Raw genomic sequence first — 10706 nt, forward strand, 5'->3', positions numbered from 1 at the left:
AACCGGAGCTGGTATGTGGGTGCCGCCGGTGGGGCCGGCGTGCCGATGCTGTCGCCCGGGAGCCGTACCGGAGCTTGTGCCGGCGCTGTCGCCAACGGGACCTCCACCTCTGTCAGTGAGGCCACCACCGTTACCGACGGGGCCACCAATGCTACCGACGGCGCCACCACCGCTACCGACGGGGCCACCACCGTCACCGACGGGGCCACCAGTGTTACCGACGGGGCCACCACCTCTGTCAGTGAGGCCACCACCGTTACCAACAGGGCCACCACTGTCACCGACGGGGCCACCAATGCTACCGACGGGGCCACCACCGTTACCGACGGGACCACCGCTGATACCGACGGGGCCACCAGCTCTGTCAGTGAGGCCACCACCGTCACCGACGGGGCCACCACTGCCACCAGCGGAGGTACTGCCACTAATAGCCCCGAGGCCACTGCCGGTGTGACCTCCTCTGCGCCCCTGAGCTGAGGCTGCTCCCCGAGGTCCTTGGGCTCTTCCTCCAGCTCCGGGGGCTCAGCTGTGCCCCCCGGTACAGGCAGGCGAAGGCTCTGCGGTGGATTCGGCTCCACGCAGGACTCCAGCCCAGCCCCGGTCACCTTCTGCCCGCAGCTCCTCCGCCGGTCAGGGTCTGAGCCTCCCTGGTCCTGCGCGGCTGGGGGAGGTGGAGTTGGTGCTGGGAGTAAGGATGCTCTGCACCCACCTGGGGCTGGGGAGGGGTCCTGGGTACCGCTGGGTGCTGGAGAGGGGTCCTGGGTACCGCTGGGTGCTGAGGAGGGGTCCTGGGTACCGCTGGGTGCTGGGGAGGGGTCCTGGGTACCGCTGGGTGCTGAGGAGGGGTCCTGGGTACCTCTGGGTGCTGAGGAGGGGTCCTGGGTACCTCTGGGTGCTGAGGAGGGGTCCTGGGTACCGCTTGCTACCGGTTGCTTCAGGATTTGCTGCCTCCTGCTGGCACCGGGGCTCGCCGGTGCCGGTACAAGCGGTGCTGCACCCAGCTGTCGGTCCGGGGCTCGCCCTCTTCGCCGTGATCCTTACCCCACTCACTCCCCCACCCCCCTCCCCGCACCTCTCCGGACCCCCGTGCCCGGGGTAGGCAGGGGCGGCCGGCTCAGTCCGGGACCACCGGGACGGCCTCAGGACATAGACGGACTCCCGGTACTATCACCGGAGCACGGACGGACTCTCCGACCGCCCCGACGGCGTGGGATGTCCTGGGAACCCGTCCCGGTGCTGGCGGGGGCGGGGCTGGAGGGGCGGGGCCCAGGGGCCGGGCCGGGGCGGGCGGGGCGGTCCCGGTACCTTCGCCGCCGTCGCCGCCGACCCGGCCATGCCGCCCCACGCCGCGTTGCTGCTCCTGGTGCTGCTGCTGCCGCCGCTGGCCGCCGCTACCGAGAGCGAAACCGAAAGCGGAGCCCGGGCCCTGCGGCTGGAGACCCTCGTGAGTTCCGTGGGGAGCGAAGGGGAACCGGGACTGCGCCGGGAGCACCGGGACTGCGCCGGCAGCACCGGGCGCCGGGGGCCTCCGTTGGCCCCTTTGGACAGGCAGCTGGGACAACGGCAACGCGGCGGGGACGAATGCACCGGAGGGACGTTGTTGTCCGGGTGGTGCAGGAGGGCACCGGGGGGCACCGGGGAAGCCCAACCTGGGGTGGGGGTGGGGGGTCACGGAGCACCGGGAGGATTTGCCTGCACAGGCGGAGTACAGAGGGATCCGGGCCGCGACCGGGGAGCACCGGGAGGGCCGGGCCGGGGAGGGAAGCCCCGGGAGGACAGCAGGAACTTGGGGGTGTCCGGTTCACGGAGCACTCGTGGGACCTGTGAGTCCCACGCGTGGACTCCGAGGTGTGTCGGGGGGGGGGAGGAGAGGGGGGGGGAGCGTCACGTCCCGGTCTCCCGGTGACCTCCCGTTGCAGGTGGCTCCTCCCGAGGGCTGCACGGAGCTGTCGGCGCCTGGGGACACGGTGCACATCCACTACACGGTGCGGGGGGGGCGGCGGCAGGAACACGTCAGCACTGAGCTCCCTCCGCCGGGCCGGGCGCGGCGGGTGGCGGCGGCACAGGCAGTGCCGGGGAGGGCCCGGGTTGGCACTAGGGTGGGCATGGTGTGGTGCTAGGGTGGGTATGAAGGGTGGCGCTGGGGTGACCGGAGGCCAGCACCGGGGGAGGGAACGGGGATGGCACCGGAATGACATTAGGATGGCACCAGAATGACATTAGGATGGCACTGGGACTAGCACAGGGATGGCACGGGAGTGGGCACAGGGGTGGCACTGGGACAGGCACGGTGGCACCTCCAAGAAAGGCCCTGGGTGGCACCCGGACTGTCACAGACTGGCACGAGGACTGGCATAGAGGCAGCCCCAGTATGGACGTGGGTTGGCACTGCAAGCAGCATGGAGATTACCCTGGCATGACCCTGACGCAGGGAGTGGGGATGCCCTCAGGGTGGCACTAGATGGATGGTCCTGGGACTGGCCCTGGGATCGGCACCAGAGTGGCAAATGGGACAGCGCTGGGGACACGCGTGGGGACACGCGTGGGGGCAGAAGGGGTGCCACGGCCGTGGGGGTGACCATGCCCATGTGCCCTCAGGGCAGCCTGGAGGATGGCAGAGTCATCGACAGCTCCCTGAGCCGGGACCCCCTTCAGGTGGAGCTGGGCAAGCGCCAGGTCATCCCCGGTGAGTGAGGGGCTGGGGGGGGGGCACTGAGTGGGAGGAGGTTAACCAGGATGTGCCCAAGCCTCGTGGACTGGTGTGTGGGGGTGTGCCCCTGGTTGGCACCACTCACCCTCTTCCCTCCTCTCCTTGCAGGCCTGGAGCAGAGCCTGTTGGACATGTGTGTGGGGTAAGGTGGGCAGCGGGGCGGGGGGGCAGCGGGGTGAGGAGCGGGCAGGCAGTGCCCCCAGCGTGCTTCAGCGGGAGTCTGGCCCTGCTTGGCTTCGATGCCAAGGTGCCAAGAGCCTGTGCCTGCTGCAGGGAGAAGCGCAGAGCCATCATCCCCCCGCATCTGGCCTACGGCAAGCGCGGATCCCCCCCCAGCATCCCCGGTGAGTGCAGCCCCGACGGCGGCGGGGCGGGGGGGGGGGGCGGAAAGTGGCTCTTAGGACCACCCACTCAAGCCTCTGCCCACCCCCCGCAGGCGATGCAGTGCTGCGCTTCGAGGTGGAACTGGTGGCGCTGTCCCGGGCTGGTTACTGGCAGAAGGTGGTGAACGAGGTTGTGCCACTGCTGTGCCTGGGCTTGGTGCCAGCCTTGCTGGGGCTCATCGGGTACCACCTGTACCGCAAGGCCAACAGCCCCAAGCTCTCCAAGAAGAAGCTCAAAGAAGAGAAGAAGAACAAAGCCAAGAAGAAATAAAAGCTTCCCCTTGGCATCCCTGGCTGCAAATTGTCCAGTCCTGGGTAGGAGGTGTGGGTGGCACAGGGCAGCAGGAGGGAGCTGTGTACCACCCACCCACCCCCTCCAGCTCGCTGCCTGCTGGTGCCAGACCTGAGTGGGAGGCTACAGATCCCCTCCCTGCTTGGTGTGTCCCAGAAATAAGACTCCACAGCACTTTTTTTTTGGGGGGGAGGGCACAGTTTAGCTCTTTCCTGTCACCTCTGAGCAGCCCCAGTGTCTGGGGTGCCCCCAGGTGCCACGTAGGATGCCCAAGTCTGCAGGAGAGGACTCTCAGCTGGTGCCAGCAGCACCAAGGATGCAGTCCAGGCTTTTGTCCTCTCTCAAGAGGCTGTTGGGGTCTGCATCACCCTTGTGATCTTGTGCAGAGTCCACTCCAGCACGGAGCAAGTCCCTGGGCATGTGCTGGATGGTGAGGAGGGGTCTGGGCTCGCCTGGCACTTCCTGGTTGCCTGAGATCCCTGCCAGGTACTGCCCAAGCAGCTCCCGCAGCTGCTGGTTCCTCTCCCTCAGGGCCTCCTGCTCCCGCCTCAGTGCCTGCTCCTCCAGCTTGGCCTTGTTGAAGAGCTGCCAGAAGAGCTCCAGTCCGAGGTAGTCCTGCAAGGCCTGAGAGAGAGGCAGGGAGAAGGCTTGAGAGGGTGCCCAGCTTGCCCACATGCCAGCTGAGCTGTGCCCGGGGTCAGATCCTGACCTTACCTCCCCCAGGGCAGCGTTTGGAACCCTGCTGCTGCCACCTCACCTGGGCCAGGGGCTCTGTGGGTGTCTCCTCCAGGACTCGTTGGGCCTCTTGCTGCTCCCCCTCTGCCAGGGAGGAAGAGTAGAAGGGCAGAACCTTCTCCTCCTCCGTCTGCAGCCTGCGGCACATCTCAGCCAGCCTCAGGACACGCTGGGCCTGGCACGGGGGTTAGAGTGAGGGCAGGGTGGGAAGGAACAGTGGCACCCCCCTGGTGCTCTGCCCTCACCTTTGCCACCACCTTCCCAAGTGCCTTCAGGGCAGTGTTGCTCTGCAGGATGAGCCTGGCCAGGTCACCACGGGCCTTAGTCCTGGCCTGCTTCATCCTGCCCTCAAGCTCCAGAAGCTTCCTGAAGGCTCTTTCCTTCTCCTCCTGCCCCTGCTGGGTCTGCTCCTCCCTCTCCCAGCGGTGAGCTGCGAGCTGGCCCTTAGTGGCTGTCACCAAGTCCTGGGGACAGGCAAAAGGTGGGCAGATGAGACAGGGCTGTGGTGCTGCCAGAGCCACCCCTGTGCCCTGCCATGACCTGCAGCTTCTTCAGCTTCTTTGCCTGCGTGGAGATCTCCCTGGAGCTCTTCTTGTCCTTCTGCTTCAGCGTCCTCAGGGCGACCGCTGGGTGCTCAGTGGCCTCTGCGTAGCTCTGGGCTGCCTTCCTGAACTGCTCCCAGAGGACCTCCAGCTTGTTGCTCACCTGTGCACGGCTGAATTGCTTCTCCAGCATGCTCTGGGGACAGGCACAGGGCTGGGTGAGCAGCCACACCCCCCCCTCAGCCACACACACACACCCCCAAACCACACACCCCTAATCACACCCCCCCAACCACACACACCCCCCAACCACACCCCCCTCAGCCACACCCCCCAACCACACACACACCCCCAACCACAGCCCCACCACACACACCTCCAACTACACACACCCCCAACCACACACCCCCCACATACACCCCAACCACACACCCCCCAACCACACACACCCGTCAATCACCCAACCACACACCCCCCAATCGCACACCCCCAACCACACACCCCCCAACCACACACACACTCAAACCACACCCCCCAACCACACACACCTCTCAATCACCCAACCACACACCCCCCAAACCACATCCCCCAACCACACACCCCCCCCAAACCACACCCCCCAATCGCACACCCCCAACCACACACCCCCCAACCACACACACACACCCCCAACCACACCCCCCCCACATACACCCCAACCACACACACATCCCAACCACATCCCCCCCAACCACACACCACTCAACCACCCCCACACACCAACCACACACACCCCAACCACACACCCCCACCACACACACCCCCAACCACACCCCCACCACACACACCCCAACCACCCCCCCCCCAATCACACACCCCCTAACCACACCCCCCCCTCCCCAAGCACAGAGCCCTCCCCGTGTGCTCTGCTCCCAAGCCCTAACAGGGCTCCTGGCCCATCCCTGCCTTGTTCTTGAGCACAGCCTGGGCGCTCTGCAAGTCCTGCTCAGCCTCCTGATGGTTCCTGCTGTGATGCTGCTCCGTGGCCAGCAGCATGGCCTGCAGGGAGCAGCTTTCTCGCTCCTGCTGCTCCAGGATGGCTCTCCTGGAGGAGGGGGAAGACAGCGAGGAGCTGCTGTGGCCCTGAGCAGGTCCTGAGAGGTCTCAGCTCCAGGACAGGACAGGACAGGACAGCACAGCCAGCAGGTGCCACTGCTGTCCCTTTTCCCCTCTCGACTTCCAGCTCCTGTACCTCTCAGCCTCAAATTCCACCTTCAGGGCTTCCAGCTGGGCCTCGTACCCCTCCTGCAGGCAGCTCAGGCGGCAGCGCTGGAGCCGCAGCAGGCGGTCGATGTTGCGCAGGTGGCTGCGCAGGGCCTGGGCGTGCTGCTCCTCTGCCTCCTCCAGGTCTGTGGCCAAGGACTGCGGAGGGTTTGGGGGAGGGTCAGAGGTGGGAGCTGGCACCAGCTTCACGCCCCTCTCTCCTCCCAGCCCCAGGTTCACCTCAATGACGCTGTCCTTGCCGTCCATCACCCGGGCAAAGGTCTGGCTGAGGATCTCCACGTCCTGCTGCAGCTCCTCGGCTCTGGCCTCCCGCAGCACTGCTCGCCACTGCGCGTTGAGCTTGTGCAGGTTCAGGGCACTGCTGTGCTTCTCCTTGGCCAGCTTGTCCTGCGGGGGTGGGGGAGGGCATGAGTGAGGGGAGGGGGCCAGGGACGTGTGGAGAAACCACTGCTGACCCCTGTACTCTGCACTGGTTAGACCACACCTTGAGTGCTGTGCTCAGTTCTGGGCCCCCCAGTTCAGGAGAGACATTGAGATGCTTGAGCGTGTCCAGAGAAGGGCAACGAGGCTGGGGAGAGGCCTTGAGCACAGCCCTACGAGGAGAGGCTGAGGGAGCTGGGATTGGTTAGCCTGGAGAAGAGGAGGCTCAGGGGAGACCTTATTGCTGTCTGCAACTACCTGAGGGGAGGTTGTGGCCAGGAGGAGGTTGCTCTCTTCTCTCAGGTGGCCAGCACCAGAACAAGAGGACACAGCCTCAAGCTATGCCAGGGGAGATTTAGGCTGGAGGTGAGGAGAAAGTTCTTCCCTGAGAGAGTCATTGGACACTGGAATGGGCTGCCCGGGGAGGTGGTGGAGTCGCCGTCCCTGGAGCTGTTCAAGGCAGGACTGGACGTGGCACTTGGTGCCATGGTCTGGCCTTGAGCTCTGGGGTAAAGGGTTGGACTTGATGATCTGTGAGGTCTCTTCCAACCATGATGATACTCTGATACTGTGATACTGTGCTGCTGTGCTGCTGTGATGCTGTGATACTGTGATACTCTGATACTCTGATACTGTGCTGCTGTGCTGCTGTGCTGCTGTGCTGCTGTGCTGCTGTGCTGCTGTGCTGCTGTGCTGCTGTGCTACTGTGCTACATACCTTCAGGAACCGGCTGAGCATCTCCCCCTTGCTCTTGGCTGCTTCCTCCTCGGCCAGCGCTTGTTTCTGCAGCAGCAGCAGCTCGTCCTCGGCTGCCATGGGGGCTGCCGCCTGCGGGGGCTTCTTCAGCGGCATGGCGGCTGGGTCCGGGCACACGGTGTGAGGGGAAGCGGCGACACCCGAGGGCCCAGCCGCGGCCCCCTCCCGCCAGGCCTCGCTCCCCTCCTGCCCGCCCTTATCCCTTCTTCTTGAGGTCCCTCCAAGACCCCAGTATTTTTGGGGTACCTTCAGGTCCTCATTGCCCCCTCACTCCTCTGGCTGTTCTCCTCTCGAGGCTCTCGTTCCGCCTCCCCAGTCCCGGTACCGACCGCGGGCGCCGCTCGGCCGCCGGCGTCGGTGGGAGCCGTGGGGGCCCCTAGCAACCACTACTTCCGGTTTGGGGCGGGAGGAGTCTTCCGCTTCCCTCCGCTCACAGACAGGCGCCCCCTAGCGTGGGGGAGCAGCATCGCACCCACAGGAACGGCGCCTGGCGGCCCCCAGCTCCTTCGCCATTGGCCAGCGAGCCGGCGGCTGCGGCGGCGATTGGCTGGCCCCGGAGCCCGCAGGGTATATAAGGGCGCTGCGGCGGCGGCGCTCAGGGCCGGCGGGCGGGCGGCAGGCGCTGGGGGCCGCGCTCTGCGCTGCCGTCGCCATGCGGGAACGGAGGTCGGTACCGGCCGCCCCGGCCCGCTGTAAGCTGGTGCTGGTGGGCGATGTGCAGTGCGGCAAGACGGCCATGCTGCAGGTGCTGGCTAAGGATTGCTATCCCGAGGTGAGGCAAGGGTCTGCACCGGGGACCGATTAACGGGATAGAGCGATTACCGGGGGGCCGGCAGCGGGACCCGGGCGCTGACGCTCTCGGTGCCGTTGCAGACGTACGTGCCCACCGTGTTTGAGAACTATACGGCGTGTCTGGCCAGCGAGGAGCAGCGAGTGGAGCTGAGCCTATGGGACACCTCCGGTACCGGGGGCGGCGGGGTGTGTGGGGGGCAGGGGGGGGGTTCCTCTTCGGTACCGGGAAGGGGAGCAGCCTTGGTCCCGGTGGGGAAGCGTGGAGGTGTTTGCTGGGGAAAGGTGGCCTGAGGTCTTGGGGGGGGGGGGGGGGGGGGGCACACAGGGCAGGCCTGGGATTTAGTGGGGGGGCTGTGGGGACGCCGCAGTAGAGGCGGGGGGGGGGGTCCCCGCAGCAGAGGCGGGGGGGCAGTTGGTGGCCGCATTGGGGACATCCGGGGGGCGACGGATCCAGGATGAAAGGGGCAGACCCCTGGCACTGGGGGGGGGCGTGGGGGTTCTGCCTGCCAGCCAGGGAATCCCTGGGGACTGCCCCTGCGGGGAGCGCACAGGCATAAACTGGGGGGGGGGGGGGGAGGGCGGCAGAGGGCTGACCCTCCTTTTAGAGGGGTTCTCCATACCGGTGTGAGCCCCCCCGCAGGTAGACTATGGGCTACTGACCCCCACCCCCCCCACAGACCCCCTTGGTCGGGGCTACCTTCAAGTGATGGGGAGGAGGGGGTGGAAATGGAGCATCCTGGCATTGCCCTTCCCCCTGAAGGGTTGGGGAGGTGGTGGGGGTGGGGGGGGGTCGGGGCAGCCCTGCCCTGGTGCTGCAGTGTCCCCCCCTCCGTCAGAGGTGGGGGTGGGGTTGGGGGGGGTCCCCGCCACCCGCGGTCCCCGCGTTGCTATGGCGATGGCGCTGGCGCAGCCTCTTTGCTATTCCGCGCACGGAGCGTCTGGGCTGCAAAACCCCTCCGAGGCCTTTTGGGGTCGGGGGTGGCGGTGGCGAAGGAAGGGACCACCCCAACCACCCCCACACTCGTCGGGGCAACCCTTTGCACCCCCTCTCCCGCCCCCTCCCTCGCAACCCCATGCACCGCCTCCTCCTCCTCCTCCTCCTCGCTCTCCCCGGTGCGGTGCAGCTCCCCGGGGACTTCACGGGGGTGGCAACTCCCCCTCTCTGTGTACCAGCTAACCCCCCCCTCAGCCCCGACGCCCCTCTCTTGCTGTCGGGGGGTGGGGGGACGGACACACTCCCCAGGATGAGGTGAGGGGGGGGGGGTTGTGTGTTACATAAACACCGCGGGATGTGCTTCCTGCTGCCTGGCAGGGCTACGGCGACGTCAATGTCTTGCGGGGAGCAGGGGTGGCATTTTGGGGGGGGGGGGGGATGCTCTAGAGCTTTATGCCCCCCCTGCTTCGTGTAGAAGGGCTGCATCCCTTTGCAAACAGCACTTGCCTGGGTAGGGGAAGGGTCTGGGTTTGCTGAGGAGGGGGTGCCCCGCGATGATAACTCCCCCTCCAGTCTGGGTTTCCTGAGGAGGGGGTGCCCCGCGATGATAACTCCCCCTCCAGTCTGGGTTTTCTGAGGAGGGGGTGCCCCGCGATGATAACCTTCCCTCCCCGCCCCCCGCCCCGTCTGCCAGGCTCTCCCTACTATGACAACGTGCGGCCCCTCTGCTACAGCGACTCCGACGCTGTCCTGCTCTGCTTCGACATCAGCCGACCGGAGACCCTCGACAGCGCGTCCAAGAAGGTGAAAGCTCGATGGGAAGGGAACCCTTCTGGGCGAGGAGAGGACTGGTTTGGGGGTTCCCCCTTTGCCCTGACAGTGCCTCCATTTCTCCTCTCCCCCGCCCCCCCTCAGTGGAAGACAGAGATCCTGGACTACTGCCCCAACACGCGGGTGCTGCTCATCGGCTGCAAGACAGACCTGAGGACAGACCTCAGCACCCTGATGGAGCTGTCCCACCAGAAGCAAGCTCCCATCTCCTACGAGCAGGTCGGGCTTGGGGCGGGGGGGGGGTGGGGGGGAAATCCCTCCCGTAGTGGAGGGGGGGGGAGGCAGGGAGGGGGGGGAGATGGTGCCAGGCTGCCCTGACGTGAGGTCGGGTTGCAGGGCTGCGCGGCCGCCAGGCAGCTGGGAGCGGAGAGCTACTTGGAGTGTTCTGCTTTCACCTCGGAGAAGAGCGTCCACAGCATCTTCCGGACCGTGTCCGGGATCTGCCTCAGCAAAGCTCCCCTGCAACCCCCCCGGAGCCCCCCCCGCAGCCTTTCCAAGAGACTCCTGCACCTGCCCAGCCGCTCCGAGCTCATCTCCTCTGCCTTCAAGAAGGAAAAGGCGAAAAGCTGCTCCGTCATGTGAAGGGAGACGCAGGAATGCTGCTCCCCCTCCCCCCCGCCCCGACACACACACAAAGCCCTCAGCCCCCGCCCCGAGGCCTCTCCTGGCGTGGGGTTGGGGGAGCTGGACAGGGCTCTGCAGCCCCCTCCCCAGGGAAGAGAGGGGGGAGGCTGCCTGCTGCCTTCCCATCGCACACTGAGCCCTGCCAGCCCCCACCCCTGGGGTGTAACCCCCCCACAGAGCTGCTGGGGTGAGGGGGGAGAGCCTGGGAGGGTGCTCGACAGCTGCTCCCTGCGTGGGGGCTTATCCACGGACTCATCTTGTCCCTCCACCTCATCCCTCATCTGCTGCTTGACCCTGGGTGGGGAGGGGGATGCTGGGGAGGGTGTTTTATGGACTGTCTAGGGACTGGGGCGGGGGGGGGGTTTGGGGGTGTCTGTTCCATGGTCTGTGTTATTAAAAAGCTTATTTATTATCAGAAATATAA

General features: G+C 66.3%; 3 protein-coding genes across 4 annotated transcripts; 2 read left to right on the plus strand and 1 right to left on the minus strand.

The window, feature by feature from the left end:
* Positions 1-1290: 1290 nt before the first annotated feature.
* FKBP11 (FKBP prolyl isomerase 11) lies at positions 1291-3380 on the plus strand. The gene is made up of 6 exons (XM_064141601.1): positions 1291-1444; positions 1920-1985; positions 2599-2686; positions 2819-2852; positions 2984-3054; positions 3147-3380. The coding sequence occupies exons 1-6, from the start codon at positions 1334-1336 to the stop codon at positions 3362-3364; spliced, it is 588 nt and encodes a 195-aa protein (XP_063997671.1). The 5' UTR covers positions 1291-1333; the 3' UTR covers positions 3365-3380.
* A 5-nt stretch (positions 3381-3385) lies between these two features.
* Positions 3386-7473, minus strand: CCDC65 (coiled-coil domain containing 65). 2 transcript variants are annotated; one of them, XM_064141600.1, is made up of 9 exons: positions 7348-7473; positions 7063-7202; positions 6145-6312; positions 5894-6063; positions 5608-5746; positions 4661-4858; positions 4366-4584; positions 4143-4257; positions 3386-4009 (listed from the first exon to the last, which is right to left on the minus strand). In XM_064141600.1, the coding sequence occupies exons 2-9, from the start codon at positions 7195-7197 to the stop codon at positions 3750-3752; spliced, it is 1404 nt and encodes a 467-aa protein (XP_063997670.1). In that variant the 5' UTR covers positions 7198-7202; positions 7348-7473; the 3' UTR covers positions 3386-3749. The 2 variants fall into 2 exon arrangements, with proteins under 2 accessions (XP_063997670.1, XP_063997669.1); XM_064141599.1 differs by having other exon boundaries at positions 3502-4009; positions 4143-4295.
* A 236-nt stretch (positions 7474-7709) lies between these two features.
* On the plus strand, positions 7710-10555 carry RND1 (Rho family GTPase 1). The gene is made up of 5 exons (XM_064141574.1): positions 7710-7873; positions 7975-8062; positions 9522-9631; positions 9743-9877; positions 9995-10555. The coding sequence occupies exons 1-5, from the start codon at positions 7754-7756 to the stop codon at positions 10238-10240; spliced, it is 699 nt and encodes a 232-aa protein (XP_063997644.1). The 5' UTR covers positions 7710-7753; the 3' UTR covers positions 10241-10555.
* Positions 10556-10706: the final 151 nt, after the last annotated feature.

The sequence above is a fragment of the Pogoniulus pusillus genome, unplaced genomic scaffold (genome assembly GCF_015220805.1).
Source record: "Pogoniulus pusillus isolate bPogPus1 unplaced genomic scaffold, bPogPus1.pri scaffold_58_arrow_ctg1, whole genome shotgun sequence".
NCBI classification, from domain to species: Eukaryota; Metazoa; Chordata; class Aves; order Piciformes; family Lybiidae; genus Pogoniulus; species Pogoniulus pusillus.